The sequence below is a fragment of the Chelonia mydas genome, chromosome 21, assembly GCF_015237465.2.
Source record: "Chelonia mydas isolate rCheMyd1 chromosome 21, rCheMyd1.pri.v2, whole genome shotgun sequence".
Taxonomy (NCBI): Eukaryota; Metazoa; Chordata; order Testudines; family Cheloniidae; genus Chelonia; species Chelonia mydas.
This window is the reverse complement of record NC_051261.2, coordinates 8,141,425-8,168,437: the sequence shown is the minus strand read 5'-3', so window position 1 is coordinate 8,168,437 and position 27,013 is coordinate 8,141,425. Positions and strand designations below refer to the sequence as shown.

The following is a 27,013-nucleotide window of genomic DNA, read 5'->3' as shown; positions in this document are numbered from 1 at the left end:
GAGTGTGCTGCTGTCTACAAAGTTTCTAATATGTGACCATAGCTTGTGCACATCAAATATTCTCCAAGGACACCTGACCAGTTTGAAAGGCTCCCTAGCTCTTCAGACCTCAGCACCAGCCCGACACACGCACCCTCCGTACTGGAAACCTATGAAAGGAACCGGACTCGCCCTCCCACGACACCCCCACACCACCGGGCTGCCGAGGCGCTGAAACACACCTCCCTTTTTTCGCTCTCTGGCCCAATACCTATTTAATTATTTCAATACAACGTGCAACAACTTCACAAGGAACGGCTGAGAAAGTCCCGCCATGGCTGGCTGGGCCTTTGGGGTGTGGGAAGCCCAGGTTTGAGGTGCTGCTCACAAGCCAGCATTTGTTGGTGGCCTTCCTCAAAGTGTGGCTAGTTACTGGAGGTCTGGCAGCGCTTGCTGTGTGAAGTCAAATGCACGCTCTATTTTGTACTGGGAAAAAAACGCTTTGCAGAGACCTTCCTAGCTTGAGAATCCTGCCAGTTGTGGAACTAAGGCCATAGGCAGCTTTCAGCTGAAACGAAGACAGGGACTTGAACCTGACATGCATACAGCTCAGCCGAATGCTGAGACCACAGCACGCAACTACTCAGGCTGGCCCCACACAGAGTTAACTAGGGCTACACAGTGGAGTAGCTTCAACAGAAGAGATTGGGAGACCTTAGCTAGGAAAGACTCTCTAGCATGTTGGTTAAGGCCTATGCATGGGGTGTGGGAAAGCCTAGTTCAAGTCTATGCTCAGAAGGATGCAGTGGGGGGGACTTGTCCCTAACCAGGCAGGCTGGAGGGTGTTAGCTGGTGGAGTGTAAGTGTGACAGAAGTGCTGTCCACTAAAATATTTTTAATAACCTGCAACTCTATTTTGGGCACAGCAGACCCCCTTGGAGAACACAGCCCTCGTTTGAGCCACTCAGCACCCGAGGGCACACACAGCCACCAACATAGGAAGGATTGGAACCTGCTTCACTGACCCCCCAGGCAAACAATCTTTTACGTACTTGAAAACTGTTATGTCCCCCCCTTAGTCTTCTCCAGACTAAACAAACTGAATTTTTTCAATCTTCCCTCATAGGTCGTGTTATAGTAGCTTACAGTAGCTCCACCTAGGTTCTATTTCCCTAGTTTGTTTATGAGAAGGTCATGTGAGAGAGCGTCAGAAGCCTTACTAAAGTCAAGATAGACCACATCTGCCGCTTCCCCCCGATCCACAAGGCTGGTTACCCCGTCAAAGAAAGCTATCAGGTTAGTTTGACACGATTTGTTCTTGATGGGAGGAGATCCTTTCTCACGTTGGTTTTTCATGAGAAAGGGACGCTGACCTGCATGAGGCATCTCACTCCAGAAGTGGGTTCATGGCGGAGTCTCCTAAGCGGCCATAGACCTCTCCTGCCTGTCAGCCAGGCACCCGAGACCCAGAGGAGTGGGAACCAGGCCCCCACATGGTGTTGCAGATGGGGGCCCTAAGCGCAGCCCCTACCCTCTGTTATTAAAGAGCCTCCTTCCACTAAGATCCAGACAACAGCAGCGTTTTATTATCACCGTTTGAGACAACACCGGACATACTGGCTCTTGCAGGGTAAGGATGCGAGATTTGTTCTTCCGCGCTCGTTCTCCTGGCAGAAGGCACAGCTGTTTAACACCACGGGTAATTGCAGACACCAATCAGCCTAGATTTGAACCACAAGTATCGAAGCGCAGGACAGAGCAGGGCAGGGGGACAATAGGCTGAACGGGCCCTACGCCAGCAGTCTGCGGCCGCCCTGACAACTTGAGCCGACGGTGGGAATGCAGCTGGAGTGCTCAGCCAGCCGGTGGGCCCGATGAAGGGAGCAGGGTTAACCCCTGCCAAACCAGCCACTAAGCAGCACATGGGACGCTGGCTTGGCATCCAACTGGGAGAAACATGCCTATTTTGCAATGCACACCCTCTCCCCCGGGTTATAGCACCCATTGTAGGCTCTGGTCTGCAGTAGGATCTGATACTGCCCTGGTTAACCCTCTGCCAGAATAAACGGGGTGCTCCCAGCTGCTGCACAAGGCTCAAAGGTCAGCACTGGCCGCGTAGCTCCCCAGCACTTGGAACTGGGGGTGCAATTCCCAGCGCCCGTAGCCATACCCGCTTTGGCTCTCACTGAGCTCCACATTCCTGATGCTAGCGCTGTCAGGGGTGGTCCCAGCCACCCGGGCAAAGCAGAGGTGCCCTCACTAGGACCTCCGGGCCCACTGCACAGCCAGGGCCATTGCTTTGGTTCCGTCAGCGCGACCCCTGCTGCTGACGCGATCCCTGTTGTGCTCTTCCCGCATGCCAGGGGCTTATGGCCCCTTTCTGCCAGCAAGGCCAGCATAAAGGTGCGGGGCACGAATGACTCAGGCACTGAGAATGTGTGTGTGTGTGGGGGGAATTAGCAGTCACAAGGAGAGTGCGGGGGTTGTACCTTTTCCATCTGCTTCTCCTGCAGACTCGTTACATGTCTCAGGGAGGCTGTGGGGTACAGCAGTCCCTGGGCTGGTGGAAACACTGTGAGGAGACCAGAGTGTGTGGCCCCATAGATCTGAGGCAAAAGAAAAAGCTTGTGCAAAACAACACACCTAGGAAAGTATTTGAGGGGGGGGGGGGGTCCAGTGGAAGCTGACTGCACAGCACCCCCACCCCAAACATACCATGTCCTGGGTAGTGTTAAAGGGAGATTCCAAGCCAGATTCGGGGATCTGGTTCTACTGAGCTAAGCAAACTCCAGTTCCCAACATGCTCCCCAAATTCAGGGAAAGTTCACATCTAAACTTAGCAGCTTGGGGCCAGCTGTGCTTTATAGCAAGTTACATGCTGTCCTCGCTGCCGGAGGAGTGCGCCGGATGGGGGAGGGGGAGGGAAGGGGTACGTGCAGCCTCGGCCACGTCTCCAGGATACCCGGCTGTGGGACAAGGCACCAGGTGAGCAGCCCTATTTGGGAAGAGAAGTTTATTTTGGGCACACGGGACCATTCTTCATAGTCGGGATCTTCACCTCCTCCTCGGGATGCTTAGGCAAACACAACGCTGAGTGGTGAGGGTGGAGGGGTCACTGCCAGCTGCTGTGACCTCTATCATTAAGGCCCCCCTTTTTCTCCCATGTGCCAAGGCAGGGCCTAGCAGCAGGTTCTCCAGACCCTTTGACTGCAGACCTGTGCAAGCCGCCTTGTGTAACCCCTAAGTGTGCATTCAGAAATAAAGGGGGAGGGGTCTAGAGCCAGCCCCTCACAGTGTGGGCAGAAGGGAGTTGTGGGGGTGAGAGGCACAGAGTCAGCCCCATCCCCACCTGAGACAGGATTGACCGAGCAGAATTCCCCATACCCTGTGGAGGATGTGACACCAAACAGCAGCACGGTTTGTTTCAGTAAAGCACATACCTGCCGGGTCGCCCGGCCCAAGGAACACAGCTCCAATCTTAAGGCGATACTAATGTGCAAGGCAGTCCCGAAATCTTTAAGTCCAGCTGAGCTCATGGCCTTCCTGAATGTCTCATGTTCCAGTCTTGGAACCCAGTGTCTTGCCAGCAGCCAAGGCCTGTCCTCATTCCCCGGAATGGCACCATCAGCAAAATCAACCATGGGGCTAAATCCAGAGATGGGATAACTGTGCTCCAGGGGCTTCGTTTAATCTTTGGCTTCCCGGAAAGTCTTCCTTCCCCTTCCCCCTCCAGACTATCTGCCCTCTCCACTAGCCAGTGGCTGACTGAGGTCTGAGGTCATGGCAGCAGCTGACCCGTGCAGGAGAAAATAACTGGGAATCTTGTGGACCTGAAGCAGCCTTGAGACGTCATTTTGGCATCTCCAGGGCTGTCACCACAGACTTTGCCTTGAAGTACTGTTTAAATCTTAGCCTTGCATACCTGTGAAGAGAGACAGAGACAGATCTTACACAAGAGAGTGGGAACATCTGACTGCCTCCACCCTGTCAGCACTACGGGGATTTCCCTCACCTCCTTTCAAGGGTGAAGCCCACGGCCTTGCTTACTCACGTCTGCTGCAATGAAGGAGAGGGGCGATTTAGGGTGTGGAATAATCTCCAAGGGGAAATGGTGGAATCCTGATTGCTTGAGCTGTTGGGTAAGGAGCTAGATGGGATTGGAGAAAGATAGTCTGCCTTCATTCTAGGAATTTCTGGTCCAAACTCTGCAGGAGATAACAGATCAAGGGGTAGCCCCGTCTTCCTGGGGCTCACTGCGTTCTCCTGTGACTGCAGCAGAACGTTGATACACTGGGTGTCCGTAACACCGTGGCAATCTGGGGCTGGGCTACATATCTGAAGAGCCTGCTGCAGCTCGGGCTAACAGAGGTGTGTCTTTTAGCCCAGGTTGGAGCGGCAATCCTGTTAGGATCCATGGGTCTTAGCGTCGATCCCTGCCGCGTTACACATCCCATCACACTGCACCTCCCCACGTGCTCTGTCTGGGTGCTGCAGTGACCCACGGATCCAACGAGGACCTCGGTGCTGATCACCGCAGCCAAAACAGGAGAGGAATTCATGCCAGCCTGAGTGCAGAAGTAGCGTGGCAGCCTGCTCGTGCCGTGGCAAAGGGGAAGCCCTACCCAGCACCAGCCCTGCTGCAGGGACCCGCTCACCTGAAGAAGTTAAAGTCTATGGTGGAATATTTATCCTGGATCAGGGCCCAGCATGCCCAAAGGAAATGAGAGGCCTGCAACAGAGAGAAGAATCAGGAACCTGCCTAGAGCTTCCCATACCACTGTGGGACGATAAAGCCTTTCACGTCACCCTCTTCTCCCAGCACTCAGGGCCAGATCCTCAGCTGGTTTAAGTCAGCTTCACTGGCTTCAGTGAATCTATGCTGATTTGCAGTCAGCTGGGGATCTGGCCCATGAGCTTTTTAAATGCTAATGAACAGTCAGCTCCTGTCTTCTTAACGATTATCTGTGTGACGTTTTTATGGAGCAGGATCCCGTTGTGCTAGGTGCTGTACAAACACAGAACAAAAGGGCTATCCCCGCCCCAAAGATCTTACAGTCATAAGTAAGCGAAATGTTATCCCCTTCCTTGCACGGGGTGGGGGGAAGGGGGTGTTACCACCTGGTCCCTCTGAGTGGGACAGCCTTGGGTTTGATCCATCCTTGGCTGGCAGCACCTGGGTCACAGCACCTCTAGGATGATCCCCTGCAGCTGCATGTTTGAAATAGCAAGAGCATGTTCCGTAACGTGTCCACTGACAATTCTTCTGTAAATGTTTCGGAGTTAAAATACAGGCGACTAGCTCCACAAGCCCTCGGCTTCCTTATCACGATGGATAGGTCTGAAGTTGTTTACTGCCTGGCTCTCAGCTAAGGTAAATTCCCCTCCAGCTGCTCGGTTCAAAGGTTGCTGTAGCAGCTCCAACAGGGTCATTGCTCTCTCTGGAAATTTTATGTAAGTAACCTTGGCAAAGTCAGATTTCCTTGTATTCCAGGGCTCAGCGGGCTCTGGCCCAGGTTCAGGCCAACAGGTCACTGTAGTCTTTGCTCACCTGTTGTTAGAACCCCACTGACCTACAGTCAAAGCGCATCACTCTTTATTTTGGCCTCCTGTCTCATGGAAGATGTGGCCACCTCTCTTCTCCAGCTTATGAGCAGGTGGCTACCAGTGCAAAAACTTCTTCCTTGAGCTCTCCCAGTCTTGCTGCCATAGAGGACAGAAATTCCGGTCCTCAGAAACTATAGGCCAGAACATTTCTCAGCTGGTGTAAGTCAGTGCAGCTCCATTGACTTCACCTGTTTGTACCAGCTGAGAATCTGGCTCTAAATTTCCAGGGCTCCACATGCACCATACATCCTGCCCCACGTGCACGGCTGACAGCCAGTTTTCTAGGATTCTTGCTGTCCGGCAGGGGATGCACAAGATAACGGCTAACAGGGCACCACCGTCTGTCCATCAGCCAGGCAACCTGAGATCACCCAGTCAGATGTGTCTTTATGCTCACCGAGGAAGACCTCAGAGCCAGATTTTCAAGAGGCCAACCCCAACGTGCAGGTCTCTCTCAAAAACCTGGCCACTTATTTTGGTGTCTAAATGGGTTCGTAGCCCTTTGAGAAATCTGGCTCAGAGTGACCCAGAGTCTTGGATCCCATGTAAGCTCTGCTACTTGTGGGATAGCTCCTCAAGCAGGGCAGGGGGAAGAGAGGAAGCCACCCACTGCCTGGCCTAGTTTCCTCCAGTGCCCCTCCTCAGCGGCAGGAGAAGAGCTGTAATTCAACCCAGAGCCTGATCGTGGTTTCTGGGGGGCCTGCTCTTTCTCGCAACTCTGCAAACCATAAAGCAAGCCCACAGACTAGGTTCATGGTCCAGTGTTGCCAACTCCTGTGGTTTTAACAGAACTTTTGTGATAGTTGGTGGGATTCTTAAAACCCCATCAAGAGACTGCATGGGAATGTCAGCTTTCACTTGAAAGAGAGAGAGGGGGGGGTGTTAGTGTGTGTGTGTGGTTGCAGAAGAAAAACTTGAAAAGGTGACCTGCGTGTCAAAGCCGTTCTCACGATTTCTGGAGTGCCTGAGGCTGGCGATGCTGTTAACCCCTCAACAACAGGTACCTACGAGTTGTAAATGTTACACAAGGTGGAAGGCAGTAGAGAACCACGATGGCTGGGGGGAAAAGCGATCAGGGAAGGGCCTCTGGCTGCTCCATCCAGTTCTCTCCCCCACTGACCACTCTCCTCAAAGTCAGTGGTGGCATTAGGTCTGGATTCCTGAGGAATTAAGTGGCACTCAGAGCTCTTGGCCATCTGACTCCTAGAGAGGATCTGCCTTATTGTCAGAGGAACTTAATAATGTGAAGGACTTCCAGCTAGACGGGCAGACTCTGCTGATGTACATTGGACCAGGCCTCTAACGGCTCTGAACGTACCACTGCGCCTAGATCTTCAAATAAACAAACAAACAAACAAACAAAAAACCAACACGTGCCCAACCTACTGAGCTCTTTAGCAAGATCTGATCCATCACATCTGTTCCCTCTCTGCTTCCACAGCAGTTCCCTTCCCTCCGCTGGAGAACTTTAATTCTAGGGCTTCTTGCATCTCCCTCTAAAGAATCTGGTGCTGGCCATAGAACTATAGAATCATAGACTATCAGGGTTGAAAGGGACCTCGGGAGGTCATCTAGTCCAACCCCCTGCTCAAAGCAGGGCCAATCCCCAACTAAATCATCCCAGCCAGGGCTTTGTCAAGCCTGACCTTAAAAACTTCTAAGGAAAGAGACTCCACCACCTCCCTAGGGAACCCATTCCAGTGCTTCACCACCCTCCTAGTGAAAAAGTTTTTCCTAATATCCAACCTAAACCTCCCCCACTGCAACTTGAGACCATTACTCCTCGTTCTGTCATCTGCTACCACTGAGAACAGTCTAGATCCATCCTCTTTGGAACCCCCTTTCACGTAGTTGAAAGTAGCTATCAAATCCCCCCTCATTCTTCTCTTCCGCAGACTAAACAATCCCAGTTCCCTCAGCCTCTCCTCATAAGTCATGTGCTCCAGCCCCCTAATCATTTTTGTTGCCCTCCGCTGGACGCTTTCCAATTTTTCCACATCCTTCTTGTAGCTTGGGGCCCAAAACTGGACCCAGTACTCCAGATGAGGCCTCACCAATGTCGAATAGAGGGGAATGATCACGTCCCTCGATCTGCTGGCAATGCCCCTACGTATACATCCCAAAATGCCATTGGCCTTCTTGGCAGCAAGGGCACACTGTTGACTCATATCCAGCTTCTCGTCCACTGTAACCCCTAGGTCCTTTTCTGCAGAACTGCTGCCGAGCCACTGCTCCTGGACCATTACTCTAGTCAGGTACGGCAATTCCTATGTTCCTTTCATGAACGGTGATGCTCCAGGACCATGAGGATGGAGTTGGTTCACTCCTGGGCCTGGGGCTGCAGCGATACTAAACACAGAGCAGACACACAGGCACAGTGAAGAATTTCAGTGTCTTTGAGCCACCGGACCAGATCCTATTTCCTCTCCCTGTCCACTCCCATAACTGAATCCCAGAGTGCATTTCAGGGCAGATTAACTCTCCCACCCAAGAGCCCTGGGTCTTGCCTGTCAGAGAAGAACATGCTCCAGTAGATGGTAAATATACCTCTTCTATTCCCCAACAATCAATTCTCCCGTGGGTTAAGTATATTCGGAACCCCCGCCCCAGCGCGCATCACTTGGTCAGCCCTGCCTCCTCCCACCGCCCCGCCGGGCGCCCACTCACTAAAGCAAACTGGTTCGCTTGCACGTAGAGGGTCTCCAGCTCCTGGTCAGAGATGACTCCCCCTCCGTTTCCCTGGTCCTCCCGGCTCAGTTGCTTGTAGGCTTGCAGGTAGTGCCTCAGCCACTGCAGCTGGGTGTCTCTGCTGGGATATAGGCTGTAATCCACCTCGTTCACGCCTGCAAACAGAAGCTAGCAATTAGGAGGACTGGAGGTGGACAAGGAGAACAAGGCAGCTCCTCTAGGGCAAAGTGCTGATGAAGATGGGCTCTCCCAGGCCATGAGCCACAGCTCATTGAAGTCAATGGGAATCTTTCAACGGCCGTTGGACCAGCCCCTGGGAGACAAACACTATGTAAGTCCAGGGCCATTCTAGTAGAAGACTAAGGTATTTCCCCAGAGCTAGGGATGGGGTGCAAGTACACTGATCCTATCTACTTGTTACAAGATCCTGTTAGCAAGTGGGTCCTATCCGTCCCTCTCTGGCGCTGGGATTTTGGCCCTGAAGTTACAATCTAAATGTAATTTCCCTCTCCAGGACACATGAGCTGATTCCTAATCTTCCCTGCGCTCCATGTGAATTTTACTCCTAGAAGTTCTTCAGAGGCTTTAAAATAATTTGGGATGATCTCTGAGAAAGGCCACTGAATTAGGAAATAACAGGGTGCCACGATATATACCGAGCCCCCTAGATCTAGTCCGGCCCATGAGCACCTTGTCATGCATGAGCCTGGATTTGATCTCTTTTACTGTTTGCTCTCAGCAGTGGCACGCAGAAGGGGACTTAAAATTTTCAGTGTGGGTTTGCGCTTCAGGCTGCAATAATCCTGCTTAAGTCTTCAAGGTAAAAATTACTGGTACATCCACAACCCCTTTTGTCTTGCAAGTGCAAGGAGTAACTTCCTGTAGCCTCCTCTGGAGAGGAACGTGGCAGCTATTCATTCAACCAAGTGTAGGAACGCTGCTCAGAAGTTTAGGGCTGGGAGAGAAGCCAACAGAGACCACATTGGGAAATTGGGTAGGCAGAACAGAATGACCCAGGCACTCTGATGTTATTGCCATGGCAACTTTAATGCCCACAGTGGCCAGGATCTCAGTTTTAGGTCTCATTTGAAAGGTGCCAGCAACTCCACCAGCACAATCCCCCTGAACGTGGCTCTTGACTCAGTAGTCACTTGAAGGGAGAAGAACCAAATACTGAATCACCCACAACACTTCCTCCAAATCCTCTTAGAGGTTTCCACGCCCAGTGCTGACCTGGTCCAACCCTACTTAGCTTGTGAGAGCTGAAGGCTACACAGCACAAGCTGAAATGGCTATCGACATACATAAATATTACCTGCACTTGGGGCTACACATGGGGAGAGGAAGGAATGTTTCCTACAGTTACTTACATTAATGAAATATCCTCATCAGTTACCCTGTAAGTAAACATGGCCAAAGGGAAACATTCCACCAAACTGGGGGGCCCAGCTTTCAGGCTAGGGAAAGAAGGGGGCAGGGGAGCTTGACTCACCTGCAAATTCATTAAAGTGGTTCCCAATGTCGAAAGCCTGGTAATTGTAACCAGCGTATTCGTAATCTATGAACCGCACGTGCCCTGTGGAAGGCAAAACGGGGAGCGGTTAGAGTAGACGCCTCTGGTTCTTCAAGCATCCTTGTACCCCTTGGAAGCCACCATCAGGGGAAGGGACACGTGTGCAAAGCTCGTGTGCACTGGACAGGAATGGAACAAACCTTCGGTCTCGTTGTAGATGATGTTTTTGCACAGCAGGTCATTATGGCACAGCACAATGGGAGAGCCCAGGTGGGAGAGAGATTCCTTCAGCCAGGCGACCTCTTGCTCTAGCACCTCCAGACTGGGCACTTCCTGACGGAACCTAGGGGAGAAAAGGATGTGAGGTCATGTCCATGCACAGTAAGCTTCTTTTCAAATGTGGGTTGTTTTTTTAAATAATGCAAAGCTCAGTAACATTCAATAACTGGAGAGAGAGAGAGAGAAAGCGGGCAGATCTCCTAGGGCAGCACAGTCTTGGAGAATCACATCGCATGGGTACTTGGTCCAGCAAAAACCTCTTTGTTCACTGGAAGATCAATGTGGACTAAACACCAGGCTGGGAGCCATGCACTCTCAAGTTCTGATGCTCAGCAGTGGTGAATGGCTCGACAGTCCTGGAAATTGGGATCCTCTACTTAGCCTCAGAGCAGGGACAAACCAAGCAGCAGAAGCTTCCCCATGTTATCCTATCAACGTGCCTCCATGGTGATGTGGATGGACTCTCTCTAGGCGGGAAAAGGATAATTCTATCTCCATGCCCCACTGACTCTTTAGCCTCTAGGTGGAGACTGCTAACAAGTGAGCTCAATTGCACTGGTGGTTTTGGTGACGTAGAACCCTGTCCCACGGGGAACTAGACCAAGACTCAAACCCGTCTCACATATAGGGCACAAACCAGCAACAATCAGATCAATCAAATCAGGAGCAGAAGACTCTCATTGCAATTCGCCTTCAAAGGGTCTGTGTGGATCAAAATGATGGTTCAGTTCCCTGAGCTCCCACGGCGATCAAGCTCCCAGGCCCAGAGCCACAAGGACAACGGGATTTTTCAAGACCCCACAGTGGCATATGTTGTACTAATAACCTCAAGCAACCCGGTGATACCAAAAAAAAGAGCTAGTTAATAATTAAATCTAAGTGGCGATTTAATGCACTCTGTGTGCCACCTAGTTCATTCACCTTCACTGTTTATGGGTACTGATGGCGTCCAAGTAGGTGGATCCTGACGCAGGTTGAGGCTTCCTCTAGATCCACCCACCTGGAATGGATTAAATCTCCCTCAAGGCCTTGTCTGCGCTGGACGTTAGATGGACTGGTTTTAAACATGCATTGTCTGGATCACCGAAAAACAGTGTTAGGCCTATAATGGTTTTAAAGCCACTGTACTGGAGCTGCAATGGCCCCTGGTTTAACCCCTGTTTATCCTGACCTAGGTGTAAAATCAGCCCACGTAATTGGGGTCAATGCCCAGTGTAAGTGGGGCTCAGGTCCCAGTTTAATCCTAGCTGGGGTGATTTTCCTGGGAGTTATTACTGCTAGTAACAGTATTACTGCAGCAACGAGGAATCCTAGTCATGGCCCAGGACCCCACTGTGCTAGGCGCACTACAGACACAGAACAACAAGACAGTCCCTGCCCCAGAGAGCTTACAATCTAAGTTGTCTCCACTTTGATCGCTCCAAAGTCTTTGTCTGTGACACAGCGAAGGTCTCTCCAAGGCAACTCAGAGCAAAGGCTGGGCAGCGTAATCTGAGAGTTAAGTGTTGAGAGAGATCTCCCATTTCAACCAGGTTCATTCTCCCGTGCGGTCTCATCTATACTGGGAAGTCTGCTTGTCGGTGGGCCCAGACACAAAAATTGGCCAATCTTGTAGAGTAGACAGACCATAGTTATATTAGACCATGTTTCCCTGTTGCGTTATGGAAGGGCCCACCTTGGTTTGCTCCTTAACATGAAAAATTTCAAACCTTGCTGTAATTGTGTCAGCTGCTCCGCTGACATACGCCACCCCACGTTACCTCTCGAGCTCTGCCACGCTCAGCAGTTCAGTTCTGATGTTCACCTTTCTTTCCTTGCATTTTTAGCTCACGTGGTTTGCCTTCCCTGCAGTTTGGGGATTCAAACAAGCCCCCAAACGCAACCAAAGCCCTCAAAATTTTGTCTTGTTTCAGGTCAGAGTCTCAGAGTTACATGGTTTCAACCCAAAACTTGGCCTGGTTTTGCCCAATCCCTGGACTGGCCTGACTCCCCGTAGCTAAGCTGAATGTTTTACTGACCTCGCTGAAACTTTGGACAAACCTGTTGTGAATTTTAGGTTTGTGACAAACCCCAGCAAGGGCTTTGCCTGTTGCCTGGTTTCTTCACTCTGGTTTTGCCCAGTTCCAGTTAAGTTCAGTGTGGAGGGCTTTAACCTAGGTTCACCGGGGGAAGGAGACCAAAGCCCTGAGGTAAGTGGGGAAGTGGGATACTGGGAGGAAGCACGAGCAGGAGAGCACAAGAGGGGACGGCTCCTGCCTCATACTGAGAAAGTGGGACAAACAGCAAGTTATCTCAAGTGCCTATACACAAGTGCAAGAAGCCTGGGAAACAAGCAGGGAGAACTGGAAGTCCTGGCACAGTCAAGGAATTATGACGTGATTGGAATAATGGAGACTTGGTGGGATAACTCACATGACTGGAGCACTGTCATGGATGGATATAAACTGTTCCGGAACGACAGGTAGGGCAGAAAAGGTGGGGGAGTTGCACGGTATGTAAGGGAGCAGTATGACTGCTCAGAGCACCGGTATGAAACTGCAGAAAAACCCGAGAGTCTCTGGATTAAGTTTAGAAGCGTGAGCAACAAGGGTGATGTCGTGGTGGGAGTCTGCTATAGACCACCGGACCAGGGGGATGAGGAGGATGACGCTTTCTTCCGGCAACTCACGGAAATTACTAGATCGCAGGCCCTGGTTCTCATGGGAGACTTCAATCACCCTGATATCTGCTGGGAGAGCAATACAGCGGTGCACAGACAATCCAGGAAGTTTTTGGAAAGTGTAGGGGACAATTTCCTGGTGCAAGTGCTGGAGGAACCAACTAGGGGCAGAGCTCTTCTTGACCTGCTGCTCACAAACCGGGAAGAATTAGTAGGGGAAGCAAAAGTGGATGGGAACCTGGGAGGCAGTGACCATGAGATGGTCGAGTTCAGGATCCTGACACAGGGAAGAAAGGAGAGCAGCAGAATATGGACCCGGGACTTGAGAAAAGCAGACTTTGACTCCCTCAGGGAACTGATGGGCAGGATCCCCTGGGAGAATAACATGAGGGGGAAAGGAGTCCAGGAGAGCTGGCTGTATTTTAAAGAATCCTTATTGAGGTTACAGGGACAAACCATCCCGATGTGTAGAAAGAATAGTAAATATGGGAGGCAACCAGCTTGGCTTAACAGTGAAATCCTTGCTGATCTTAAACACAAAAAAGAAGCTTACAAGAAGTGGAAGATTGGACAAATGACCAGGGAGGAGTATAAAAATATTGCTCGGGCATGCAGGAGTGAAATCAGGAAGGCCAAATCACACCTGGAGTTGCAGCTAGCAAGAGATGTTAAGAGTAACAAGAAGGGTTTCTTTAGGTATGTTAGAAGAAGAAAGTCAAGGAAAGTGTGGGCCCCTTACTGAATGAGGGAGGCAACCTAGTGACAGAGGATGTGGAAAAAGCTAATGTACTCAATGCTTTTTTTGCCTCTGTTTTCACTAACAAGGTCAGCTCCCAGACTGCTGCGCTGGGCATCACAAAATGGGGAAGAGATGGCCAGCCCTCTGTGGAGATAGAGGTGGTTAGGGACTATTTAGAAAAGCTGGACGTGCACAAGTCCATGGGGCCGGACGAGTTGCATCCGAGAGTGCTGAAGGAATTGGCTGCTGTGATTGCAGAGCCCTTGGCCATTATCTTTGAAAACTCGTGGCGAACGGGGGAAGTCCCGGATGACTGGAAAAAGGCTAATGTAGTGCCAATCTTTAAAAAAGGGAAGAAGGAGGATCCTGGGAACTACAGGCCAGTCAGCCTCACCTCAGTCCCTGGAAAAATCATGGAGCAGGTCCTCAAGGAATCAATTCTGAAGCACTTAGAGGAGAGGAAAGTAATCAGGAACAGTCAGCATGGATTCACCAAGGGCAAGTCATGCCTGACTAATCTAATTGCCTTCTATGACGAGATAACTGGCTCCGTGGATGAGGGGAAAGGAGTGGACGTGTTATTCCTTGACTTTAGCAAAGCTTTTGATACAGTCTCCCACAGTATTCTTGCCAGCAAGTTAATGAAGTATGGGCTGGATGAATGGACTATAAGGTGGATAGAAAGCTGGCTAGATGGTTGGGCTCAACGGGTAGTGATCAATGGCTCCATGTCTAGTAGGCAGCCGGTATCAAGTGGAGTGCCCTAAGGGTCGGTCCTGGGGCAGGTTTTGTTCAATATCTTCATTAATGATCTGGAGGATGGCATGGATTGCACCCTCAGCAAGTTTGCAGATGACACTAAACTGGGAGGAGAGGTAGATACGCTGGAGGGTAGGGATAGGATACAGAGGGACCTAGACAAATTAGAGGATTGAGCCAAAAGAAATCTGATGAGGTTCAACAAGGACAAGTGCAGAGTCCTGCACTTAGGATGGAACAATCCCATGCACCGCTACAGACTAGGGACCGAATTACTAGGCAGCAGTTCTGCGGAAAAGGACTTAGGGGTTACAGTGGATGAGAAGCTGGATATGAGTCAACTGTGTGCCCTTGTTGCCAAGAAGGCCAATGGCATTTTGGGATGTATAAGTAGGGGCATTGCCAGCAGATCGAGGGACGTGATCTTTCCCCTCTATTCGACATTGGTGAGGCCTCATCTGGAGTACTGTGTCCAGTTTTGGGCCCCACACTACAAGAAGGATGTGGAAAAATTGGAAAGCGTCCAGCGGAGGGCAACAAAAATGATTAGGGGGCTGGAGCACATGACTTAGGAGGAGAGGCTGAGGGAACTGTGATTATTTAGTCTGCAGAAGAGAAGAGTAAGGGGGGGGATTTGATAGCTGCTTTCAACTACCTGAAGGGGGGTTCCAAAGAGGATGGAGCTTGGCTGTTCTCAGTGGGAGCAGATGACAAAACAAGGAGTAATGGTCTCAAGTTGCAGTGGGGGAGGTTTAGGTTGGATATTAGGAAAAACTTTTTCACTAGGAGGGTGGTGAAACACTGGAATGTGTTACCTAGGGGGGTGGTGGAATCTCCTTCCTTTGAGGTTTTTAAGGTCAGGCTTGACAAAGCCCTGGCTGGGATGATTTAGTTGGGGATTGGTCCTGCTTTGAGCAGGGGTTGGACTAGATGACCTCCTGAGGTCCCTTCCAACCCTGATATTCTATGATTCTATGTCACTTACCCTTCCCACAACTGCCTGGCTGCATTGCCTGAACCCATACGCAGGACTAGAGACGAGCCCAGTGCAGCTGGCTAGAATTGCGTGGATACAGGATGCCCTTAGCAGGAGTCTTGTTGCTGGGTTCTCTCTCTCTCTTTACCTGGGGTTGGATGTCTTGGTGATGAGATCAGTTTTCATGATGGTGAGGTACTTGTGTATCTTGTGCCACAGGCTGGGTTTGGGGAGGCTCCCGTTGGCGTGAATTGCGTGCATTTTGGCCATTTCCCAGGCTATCAACCTATAACAAATCACACGGACAGCAATAATAGGTGGCTACACTTCGAGATTCTGCCAATGGGAAATGCTCAGCACCTTCTGTCAACCACACCCCAGGGACATCAAGTTGGGCACCCACAAAACCAGCGCCCACTGTTAAAAATTCAGGCTGAAAGTGTCTAAATTCTCTCTTCTATTTAGCGGCATGACTTCCAAATGCTTCAAGGTACCATCTCAAAAATCTCCAAACTCACTGGGCCAAATTCTCTGCTGGTATAAGTCTCTGGAGAAATGCCAATTTCAGCATTGCCAACCTCAATGATTCAAAATCATGGGATATTTTTAAAAAATCATCTCGTGATTTTCAAGCCAAATTTTTGTTGTTGTTGTTTTGCTCTCTGGTTTCTGAGCCCTCAGGTTGCATCATGTTTTCAAGCTCTTCACAACAACCCTGAGGGTTACAAGTTACTTCTTTTTAAAAGAAAGCTGAGATTCTGATGTGATCACTTGATTCCAGCAGCTGGAGCTTCAATCAGTACACCCCAAATTACGAGACTTGTGAGAAAACCAGGAGAGTTGGCAATACTGCTGGCATTTACATGAGCAGGGAATCTGGTCGGCGACTGCAGTTACTGCTGCTGTCCTGGTTCTATCTAGGCAAATGGTATGGGAGACTTCAGGGGAACAGCCTCTGTGGGGCTTGCAATGGCTGTGCACACTACGCATCTGCCGGACGAAACGCAACACCCACCCCCCTGCCAGCAGCTGCCTCTGGTTGCTGGGAGAAGGGATGCCCTATGCTGCCTCCCACCCAAGTTCCTGCTAGCAGCCCAATACGGGGCATTGCAGAGGTGTCAGGAACCTATTCCCTGATCTGGCTTGGCTTCTCCCAAACGTCACTCCCTGCATGCAGCACCCTAAGACCGATAGCAGAATCAGGCCTATAGCAATCCACCCAAGTGCCTTTCCCCTCCCAAGGCAGGACCACGGAGGAAAACGTGGCACAAACTACACACACACACACACTCACCTGAAGATTTGTGGCTGCCGCACATGCTCAGGTTCCAGCGCCGTCCCCTGCATGAACTCATAACACAAGCCGTTTTGGAAGGTGCAGTAGAGGTTGGGGGCGCAGCCATGGGCTCGCAGCACCTGGAAATTCTTCAGCTCATTTTCCCTGTCCACAAAGAGCTCTGTCTTCCGGCCGTAGACCCGCACCAGGACCGCGTCCGCCATCCCCTCGTCCATGTAGCAGGCCATGAGCTTGTTGGTGATGCCATCGGTGAAGAGCTGGCGAGGGAGGGACAGAGGTAGAGGGTTAGGGCGTGGTGTGGGGAAAAGCAGCGAGGCCTTAGGGGCCATTAACAAGTGTGTGCGCAGGGGAATGCCCTGTGGGGAGGGGAAAAAGAGACACTAATGTAGAATCCGAACAGCCCCGAGTGTAAAAGGAAAGAGGTTGGCACAGGAGTCTGTCCATAGTACTTATCTGGCCGCCACAACCGTTACATATGAGTGGCTCACACGCCAATGGATTTGACTAGGCAGGCAGTGTGGTCTAGTGGACAGAGCACTCCACCTGCCTTCAAGTCCCAGCTCAATACCCAGCCTGTTTTGGCAAGGAACTGCCCAGTTCTCCCATCTGTGAAAGGGGATAACGAAACCGATCTCCATGGGAAAGCGCTCCGAGATCTGATGAAACGCACTATATAAAAGCTAGGCATTGTTATCACCATCCTCACAGCACCCTGGCGAGGCGGGGCTATTATTTCCATTGTACAGATGGGCAACTGAGGCCCGGAGAGCTAAGGGACTTGCCCAAGGTCGCACAGGGGTCTGTGGTGAAGCAGGGAATTGAGTCCCAGGCAACCACCCTTTCTCTCTTTGCCACTGTCGCCAGTCAAAATGCCGACTAGGGAACAGCACAGACACTTGGAACGGAGTCCTAGCCAGGTCACCAGCCTTTGGCTCAGGATGGAGGTTGTGACTCAGGGCACATGGGCCGAGGCTGTTAAATGCGCAGCGTGGCGCAATATTATTTGAACAGTGTCCGAGTTGCACTAGGCACTTTGCAAGGACAGATTGCAAGATACCGGGTCTGATTCTCCCCTGCCTTGCAACTTGGGTCATTGCTGGAGCCGTTCTGTTTTGTGCCCTCTGGGTGCTGCTTGTGAACGAATGTGTGCACCTGTGCACGGTCCCTGCCAAAAGAGGCTGCAGTAAGATGTGGGGGGAACAGAGAACAGGAAAGGGACAAGGTGAGGAAAGAAGGGGTCTCAGCAGCACCACCGCACGGAACCGCATGGTTTAATTAAGAGCTTGGTTATGATCAGTGGGGACTCTCTCTGGAGACCTTTCTTGTCGGTTTGCCTCAGGAGACGCACCAGTCACAGACAACGTACGTCTGGGAGGTCTCGACAGCATCCCAAACATGGGCCTGTCTTGCACTCCTCATATGGCCCAGGCTTATAAGTGGAGCTGGGAGATTTAGTAGCAAAGCATGACACTGGGTTAAGTTACAAACCTGAGACTCGATCCCAGTTCAATGGGGGCGCTCAGCAGGGTTTCGAACCTACAGGGGGTGGGGGGTGGGGAGGGGGCTGTGATAAGTTCTCAGCTAGCTGGAGGCACTGATCAAGGCACCAGGCACAGCTGGGTGGTCTGGGCTGTTTTCCGGCTGGCGACTCAAGAGAGCTAAAAGAACCGTTCCACCTTGAGGTGGTTGAGGGCCGCGGCTCAGGCCTCTATAGGTTCTGAGCTGCCCCGCGGGCAGAATCCCTGAACTGGCACAGAGCCTCAGGCACAAAACACAGCGAGGAGCAAATGAAACAAACCAACCAACCCCAGGGGTCCGAGCAGCATCGAGATCATTGACAGCGGGGATGTCTCTGCTGGGGATGCCTCTGTCACTACTCTGATGGCTCCTCACAGATGGAAAGAGGGTTTTGTTCGGGCTTCTCCTTAACTTGGCTGGATGCCCGGATACACGGAGTCTTCTCCCCTTCCCCCGTCCTCTCCAACTCCATGACCCTTCTTCCTGCAGATCTCTCCCTCTATGCTCCTGTTTATGCTCTCTCCTGGGAAGCAGAGGGAACGCACAGAGGTGTGGCTTGATGGGGAAGGGAGGCCATTCCAGATGGTCTGGGGACAGCAAGAAATATTGGCCTGATTCCCCTCTCACTCACGCTGGAGTAAATGAGGAGTAACTCCACGGAAGTCAAAGGAGCCAAACGAGATGGGGGCGAAGCAGAACCCTTAGCCCCGGGTTAAGTCGAGATGAATGCTGTTTCCAAGGGCCACTTTTCTCCTCTTCGATTTTTTAAAAGTTGGGGAAATCTGATGTTTGTGGAAAGAAGCAAGGGGCTGCTAGCTCCGGCTGCAAGCCAGTGCTGAGCAAGGCGCCCCCGCAAAGGCAATCCTTGCCATCCACCGAGCCATCCTGCTGTGGGAAATGCAGGCTTGGATCCTTGGGCCTTTCAGAAGGCAGATCCGGTGCTGCCTGGGAGTGCAATGGGACGGGCAGAATCATACTGCAGCAGGACCCGAGACACAATGTGCTGATGAGACAGTGGCACTGAGGGTGCCATCCGATGGGGCTTGTTTTGCCCGGGTGGGCAGTGCCCAGCATTATGGCCTGACGCGCAGGGGAGGGATGCCACGCCCAAAGCAGGCATTGCTCAGGCTACCTGCTGTTGCAGAACCGGCAGCACCAAGGGCACAGCCTGGTGCCGTACCGCCCAGTCTGATGCTACCTTTGTCCAGCACTGCCCGGGACATGATCTGTAGCTTTGCTGTAGGTGACAATATGCTTTTCCCCATAAGTAAAAAGGAAACTGATTTGAGCTTCACAGGCCAGAGAGAAGTAAATACCATAAGACTCATATTTCCTTAAAGTCTTCACCCTCAGCCTCTCCCTGTCCTCCTGCTTTCAGATCCAATGGGCCAAATCCTCAGCTGGTACAAACCGGCATAGTTCCATTGATATCACTGGAACTATCCAAATTTACACCAGCTAAGGGTGGGACCCACTGAAACTAGCCCCCTGCACATGGAATAGAATAGCCCCAGGTTACGTGAGGGCGAGAACAGGAATTTCCTGTGGACAGGTCCCACTCCCCCAGCAGTTCTAGCTCAGCAGCCCCCTCCTCTTCGGCAAACTGAACTCTGCCTCAGTTCTTCTCCATTTTCGGATCTGAAGTCCATTCAGATCTTTCCTGTGGGTGTGAATTGGACTGTTGGTATTGATCCTGCTGGCATTCCATGACGTTCATTTCAGCACTGCTGACGACCTGCATCTCACAGCCAGCATCTCACAGCTCCTCCAGCTTCCAGGAACATGGGCAGCTGCTCAGGAGACCACCTGAGACGTTCCCAGAAGTGTCAACTGCAGAGTGAATGTGACACACACAAATCCCTGCCTATTCAGACATTCTCACAGCCATTCTTCACCCCAAAGTGCTCCCGTGCATCTCCTGTCTCTTTCATTGGATGGTAACTCCATGAGTATTTAAGCAGGGGCCTTTCTGTGTTGCCAACACAGCCTTAAAGATACTGGAATGCAGAGCATAGATCTCCAACCTGCTGCAGTCCAGACAGGGCTTCAGCGCTGAATGTATTGTGCTGGCTCTCCCTATCACATCTAAGGTGAGAGAGAAGCAGGCACCCCTCTGATAGTATGCGATCAAGCTTGCTTACAATGCCCTGAAGCCCTCCAGCATAGAATCATAGGAGTGAAGGGACCTCGAGAGGTCATCTAGTCCAGTCCCCTGCAGGGAGATGCTTTCTGCTTAGTGGCAAAACTAGGGGATGCGCTGGTGATGGGGCCAGATCCTTGGAGACCGCTGCAGTTGGGCGTAACTTAGTGCAGCCTGTAGGCTCCTTTTACTTGCACTGGGGGGATGGACAATCTTCAGCTGGCCCCAGAATTGGGGGGGGGGGGGGGCGGGGGGCGTACAGCCACCTTTACCCAGCTTTCCTGGGTCCTACACCGAGCAGACCTTGGCCACTCTAAAGACTTAAGCTTTAACATCTGCAGTGGTGCACAATACCTAAGAGGCTGGCACTGACACCATGGAACTAGGCAGGGTAAATCAGCGTCACCCCATCATGATGCTGAGACGTACCAGCTAAGGATCTGCTCCAATTCTCTCTTTAATAAAAAAAAAAAAGGTCTTTTTGAAAAAAATTTTTTTAAAAAGAAAGTCTCTCTCCCCATGTTAAAAAAAAAACAAATATAAAGTAACATCAGCTGGGGCTACGATTTAAGGCTTCCCCTTAGGCTTACACAAGTAAGATCTGCTGTTCAACACAATATCAACGCATGGATACAAGACGGCTGACAAGAGTCTTATTACGAATGCTTTGTATTATAGGTAGCAGTTAGAGGGCTCAGCTGAGACCAGGGCTCAAGGGGCTGTACAAACACATGACAGACAGTCCCTGCCCTGAAGAGATCACAGCCTTAACTCAAGAGTCTCCTGTCCATTAGCAGCTGCCCTGGCACAGATATTTTGACACAGCTTCCTGTATTTAAATGACTCTGGGCTACTAATATATTACTAAGGATGCTCCAGGCACACTGGAAATAAGCGCCCACGCTTGTATGAGTACTAGATTACATCGATACTATACTAGCACTGTGCCCTCGCTGCCCAGCTACGGAACATTTTCATGCAGGGATCTCAAAGCACTTTACAAATATTGATGAGCTAAGCTAGGCAATGTGTCATTACCATCCCTATAAAAACAACAAGGAGTCTGGTGGCACCTTAAAGACAAGCAGATTTATTTGGCCATCAGCTTTTGTGGGTAAAAACCCCACTTCTTCAGGTGCCTATTACCATCCCTATTTTACAGATGGGGAAACCGAGGCACAGAGCAGCAAAGCCAGTTAGTGGCGCAACCAGGAACAGATTCTTGGAGTCCCAGTGCCTGGGGGTCTCCGGCTCTAAGGATTGCATGCCTCTGCCTGGGGAGAACCAGGATTCATAGATCACAGAATCACAGGACTGGAAGGGCCCTCGAGAGGTCATCTAGCCCAGCCCCCTGACTCACGGCAGGCCCACGTATTCTCCAGACCAGTGCTTCTCCAGCTGTCTGAGGTGGGGGCTGGCAATGTTCTTCCCACTGTGCGGGCAGACCGGCAGCCGATGGCCCGCGGACCACCACCTGGAGGAGCGCTGGCCTCCAGCGGCCCTGGCAGGTGCCCGCCTCACCTGCTCTTAAAAATCTCCAACGTGCAACAGGCATTTCAGAGTTGTGCAGGGAACATGAATCCGCCCAGTCACGCCTCAGCTCTTCGCGGCCACCCTAGCGCCCCTGGGACCGCCCGGGGGGCTGCGAAAAGGTGCCCGGCAACATCCCCCGGCGAGGGAGGAAAGACCCGGAGCAGGTCACTGGGCGCAAACCTCGCCCCTTCCAGGGGCTTGTCTAGCTCCCGCGCCCAGGCGAACTTGCACCGCCCCCGGGGTGTTGCGGGAGGCGGCTGCCCAGACCAGATCTCGCCCCAGCCAGCGGTTTCCCGTCTGCCTGCCTGGGCGAGAGCCATGGAAACCGGGCTGGCCGGCAGCGGCGGCGGGTCCAGCCCGGCCCCGCGCAGCCCCTGGGGAGGGGACGGGACGCTCGCCCCGTACCTTGGTTTTCACGCGCTCCGGCGCCCACTGCGGTCTCAGCTCGCGGATCAGCCGCAGCGCGCCGGGCCGGACGTTGTCTTCGTCCACCGCGATGCCCAGGCAGCGCACGGCCGGGTGGCCCCGGCGGCCGGGCAGCCCGGCGGCGGCCGAGAGCTTCTCCTCCATGGCCCACGTGCAGCGCGGGCAGACCCGCGGCCTCTGCCGGGCCGGAGCGGCAGGCGGGGAGCGGGCACCGGCGACTCCACCCCCGCTAGCCGCGGAGCGCTGGGGCAGCGGCCCATGGGCAGGGGCTGGAGAGGGGCTGGGCGGGGAGGAGCCGCCGCCGCCGCCGGGAACCCATGAGTCAGCCCCGCCGCCGCCGCCGCCGCCGCCCCTCCGTGCCCAGCCCGGCGCTCGGGCCGGCCACCATTGTGATGTCACCGGGGTCCCCCGGCGCCGCCATCCCGCCCCGGGGCGGGCCCCCTGCGCGGCTCGGCCGGGATGAGCAGCCGGGGAGCCGCTCCGCCCGCGTCCCGCCGGCCCCGCGCACTGCGGAGGGGCCGCTCCGCTCCGGGCAGGTGCGCCAGGGCCGGGCGCAGGCTGAGCCTGGCAGGGGGAGCCCCCCGCCCCGAGGCAGGGCTGGGGGGGCGGCCCAGAGGGGTCTAGGCTCACGGGCGCAGCCCCTCGCAGGTATTTCGCCATCAACCCCCCACCCCGTCCCCCAGGGGCTTGTTGTTCAGTGGGCGGGAGCCCTGGGCCTGCTTTGAAAAGGTCACTGCACAAACCTGCGGCCCCTCCAGGCTTACCCTGGGCCCTGCCCCCTGGGGAAGGCTCCCTGGCCCAGCGAGGGCCGGTCTTAGGAACAGGAACTGTTAGGACAGTTGAGGATTCAAGGCAGGGAAGGTGGCATCTCACTGCTATTTAGGGCAGGGCGAGCAGAGAGCAAGTATGAAAAGTCGGAGTAGGGGAACAGGTGCCTATATAAGCAAAAGCCCTGAATATCTGGACTGTCCCTGTAAAATGGGGACACCTGGTCACCCTAATTTAGGAATTCGTCTCCTTTGCCCCAGCTCTCTGCTGCCTGTTGGCATGGTCCAGATTGGCCTGATTATCCAGGGAAAGTATGGATATGGGGTAAGAGAGCCCTCTCCAAAGCACTCAGACAACAGTTAGAGCCGGCTAAACGGGACACAGTCCGTCAGGAAAGTCACTTTACCCTCAGGAAGCTGAGTCCCCCTCGGCCAGCCTATAAATAGAAGGGGAGCTGTCACTTTAATAGGACGGTCATAATTGCTCCTGCCATTGTGCTAGGCTGAGTGTGGCCTAATTGCCTTGTCCAGTGCAATCAGAAGTGTGAATGCTCATCAGTTGCCAGTCCCCAGGGGCTCCCGGCCAGCGCTCTCTGCCGGTTGCAGAATGGTCGCCAGGAAGTGGGCCTGTCAATTACTGAGGCCTAAGGCTCTGAGGGGGCTGTTTCCTTACCACAGGACGGTTCCGAAGGACTTTGTTGAAATGGGAAGGCTGTTTTAGGAGACACCTTTGAATCTACTGACCTGTATCCCCTTTAAGTAATGATAATAGATTACAGCTGCAAGCTATAGCCAGAAACAGCCATGGGGCATAGGTATGGAGCTTCTTAGCTGAGGCTGAAATATACCAGTGAAGGATGGAGAAGCAGATCAGTCATTTATTGAATATACTGGGCCTGCTTCTCCACTCTCCAACCCAGGAGTAACTCTCCCAAAGTCCTCCCCTCTCCCCTGCCATGACCCTCGGGGACTGGGGGAAACAGGAATGGGGTAGGGCTGGCCAAACTGGGGGGGAGCTAGATGCTGTCCAGCACCTCTGTGCCTCCCAAATGATGTAAAGAAGTGAGAATGCGGCCCAGGAGCTGGCCTGTGGTCTGCCCGTTAAAAACACCAGCCCACCCTTTCCTAGCAAGGTTCTGCAGCCTGTCCCAGACACACTCCAGCCCTAGGATCTGGCTTTATTAAGAGGTTGCCATAAGCACAACGCACACCTTAGTACACACCACAGCACTTAACACAGGAGCCCACCAGCATGGGGAAACGGAGCAGGAGGTACCCCTGTACCATGCAGGTACCTGTCCTTTGGGGGATGCAGGCTTTTCCACACAAATCTGAGCTGTAAAACACATCTGCCGCTGGTTCCCTGTGCTCTCAGGAGTTAAGCTGGCCCCTAGCACCACCCCCTTTTGCTCCTCAGGGGTTACCTGATCCCACTCCCTACCCTCCCTTGCTGCTGCACAGAGGCTGCTATTTAATGAAAGCCGCCGTGTGAATTGAATGGCAAGAAGCGTCATTAAACTAGAGAAGCGTTTTTCCCTTGGATTTAGCTGGAGCCTGAAAGTTGGAGATCGCAGTCGGAGAACTATCCCACGTCCCAACTGTGTACCCAAGCAATGCTGATAATTCAGTGAGCAGCTGATGAGGGGGACACAGTGCACAGACTAGGATTAGGAGCTTCCAGTAGATGTTTGCGCTTGTCACTCAGCGCGGGTGCGTCTTGGCTCTGCTCCAAGCTCAGACTTCTCTCCCGCAACACACAAATGGTGCTCTGTAGTCGTCTGTATGGTCGAGTGGAGGGAGATATTAAAAGGACACCTTCCCTTTGTCTCCCCTCGGGAGACTGAAGTGAGGCCTCGTTGGACATGCACCATAGAGACATTCCCCCCCCGTCCGAAAGTTAGTGTTAAAACCCAAACAGATATGTCCAGAGGATACAACCAGGGCTCCTAAAAAGACCTAAAGCACCTTGCTGTAAGCAACTGGTAGGTAAAGGCTGTTACCTGTGGTTATTTTTTAGGAAAATGTGTTGCCCTTTTAGACACCACACAACTGCCTGCAAAGCTCTTTACAAACAAACATTCTACAGCCCTCCTACAAGCATTGGCTCCTGAAAAGCAAAGCCAGGTATTTTAGTCCAGCCTTTCACACCTACTATCTATGTTCTTCATCACCAGAGTATTGAAGTGTCTCGCATGAATTTACCCCTCTGGGGCACGGAAGCAGCATCCTCTTTTAACAAATGGAGAACTGAGGCACAGATCAGTTTGCAGAATTTCACTTCCCACATAGACGTCGGGGTGTTGTTATTTGTATGGCCGTACCATGCAGAAGCCCAAGTCGTGGACCAGGCCCCTATTGCACTAGGCGCTGTACAAATACAGAAACAAAGAGACAGATTGCCTCAGAGCGTTTACAATCGAAGTAGTGACTAATCTTTCGTACCTACCTGGGTATTGCTAACTCTATAGTTGTGAATGAAGGCATGCTGCTTTGCGACAAAAACAAACACGAACAAGCTGACAAAAGCATGTACGGCTAAACGTCTTGACCCAATTATTTAAACGGATACTGTCTGTAAACATAACAGCAATCTGAAATAGGAGAAAACAGGCAGCATTAATTTAAGATTTTAACATTGGGCAATCACTAGTTTTGTTTATATACATACATGCACACGCGCTTATGTAGCAATCGTCACTCGGGACTGAACCTGGGACCTCCCGAGTTAACACAGTGGCCTCCAGAGAGCTACAGGCACAGGCCGGGCTCAGCTCCCTGGGAAGAGCCAGACCTTCAAACCTACAGAGGGTATTGTTTAACACTGTCCCCATGTCCATGCTGTGAAAGGGAGGTAAGTGGGGGCCTCTTTGGAGTGCTCCAGGGTCAAGCTGGGAGGAAGCACAGATGTACTCTATGGTGCTGCCCCCACACAGATGGCTTGGGCTTTGGGGGAGTCTAGAACCCCTTCTCCAGTGCTGGAGGTAATGTGGGGAAGGAGGGGAGCAGTGCAGGGAAGGGGAACCTCAGAGCTCACTTCCCGCTGCTGAGCACAGCAGTCGTGGGGAGGAATTGTGACCCCCCCCACACACACACACTATGCTGCTACCTCCCCCACACTCTCTCCTCATGTTGCTCCCCACTCTCCTATCTCCCCATCTTCTGACCCCCCCGCACTACCACACATCCCCCCCACTGCTCCAACTCCTCACCGACTTCATTACTCCCTGCTCTCCAATCTCTCACCCATTCCTTGGGCACTCCCCCATGCTCCTCAAGACTTGCCCTTGGAGTCTTCTTTGGGGGGAGGAGGGAGCGGGCAAGGCTGGATCACCCCCAACTTTGTACTTCAGGAAATGGCCATGGCTCCCAATCCACTCTCCAAGGGGGAAGCCTTTTGGGGGGCCTGAGCTCCAGCCCAGCCCTCCACAGGCTGAGTGGGGGGAAGCCATGCCCTCCAGTAGAAGGGGTCCCCTGTGAAGGAGGCCCCCCCCATATGGCATGGGCCTGCTGAGGCCCGACCCCCTAGTTGCAGGGGTTCCCTTGCTGTTTGGACCAGACCATATATGGTAGGATCCTCCCTCCCAAGGAACCCCTCTCTCAGGGATACAATAGGAAAGGTTTTCCTTAAGCCTTTAATTCAAACCTCCTTTTAAATAGAGCTCGTTAACCCATGCCAGTCCCTGGGTGCATACCTTTACACTGGGTTAGCAGGGGGTGTGTGTAGGGCAGCCTCTCATACTCTGTGAGGGGATTGTATGGTCTACTTCAAGCCTGCGACTCCGTTTAATTCTTCTCCAGATACTTGGATGTTGTTCCTCTTGGCTAGAGAAGTGATGTGCCCTGCCCGGAATCACATGTCCCGGGGACGGGGACGGCCGAGCTGCGACTAGACTAGAGCTCGGTCTCCTGCTGCCGGCGTCGTCGTCGACTGTGCTGCTCCGTGACCTCATGCTCCACTTCCTGGTGGGTTATCCCTGGCAGGCCACTTCCTGGTGGGTTATCCCTGGCAGGCCGCCCCCCCGGGAATCTAGATGTCAGCATGAGGCCAGGAGAGCATCTATTTATTAGTGGAAAAGGGCACAGAGGCAGCTGCTATTACACTATTGCCCATTCTTCCAGAAGCAGGGAGTGCAGAC

The 27,013-nt window shown here is 52.6% G+C and overlaps 1 protein-coding gene across 6 annotated transcripts; it reads right to left on the bottom strand.

Annotated features, from left to right (window-relative positions):
• Positions 1-1,543: 1,543 nt before the first annotated feature.
• Positions 1,544-23,019, bottom strand: ETNK2 (ethanolamine kinase 2). Of its 6 annotated transcripts, none has more exons than XM_043533711.1 (9): positions 22,090-22,385; positions 16,491-16,750; positions 15,345-15,482; positions 9,985-10,127; positions 9,764-9,847; positions 8,251-8,426; positions 4,635-4,708; positions 3,992-4,035; positions 1,544-3,901 (listed from the first exon to the last, which is right to left on the bottom strand). In XM_043533711.1, exons 1-8 carry the CDS (start codon positions 22,252-22,254, stop codon positions 4,023-4,025), a joined length of 1,053 nt encoding a protein of 350 aa, XP_043389646.1. In that variant the 5' UTR covers positions 22,255-22,385; the 3' UTR covers positions 1,544-3,901; positions 3,992-4,022. The 6 variants fall into 6 exon arrangements, with proteins under 6 accessions (XP_043389646.1, XP_043389647.1, XP_043389648.1 ...); XM_043533712.1 differs by having other exon boundaries at positions 3,992-4,032; XM_043533713.1 differs by lacking the exons at positions 3,992-4,035; positions 22,090-22,385 and adding an exon at positions 22,875-23,019.
• Between the last annotated feature and the right edge of the window lie 3,994 nt (positions 23,020-27,013).

Coding starts and splice junctions, on each gene's coding strand:
- ETNK2 (XM_043533711.1), bottom strand. CDS start 22,254: ATGGAGGAGAAGCTCTCGGCCGCCGCCGGGCTGCCCGGCCGCCGGGGC. Junction 15,483..16,490: donor CGGCAGCCACAAATCTTCAG/GTGAGTGTGTGT, acceptor GATTTGTTATAG/GTTGATAGCCTGGGAAATGG. Junction 8,427..9,763: donor CCACTTTAATGAATTTGCAG/GTGAGTCAAGCT, acceptor TTCTGTTTGCAG/GCGTGAACGAGGTGGATTAC.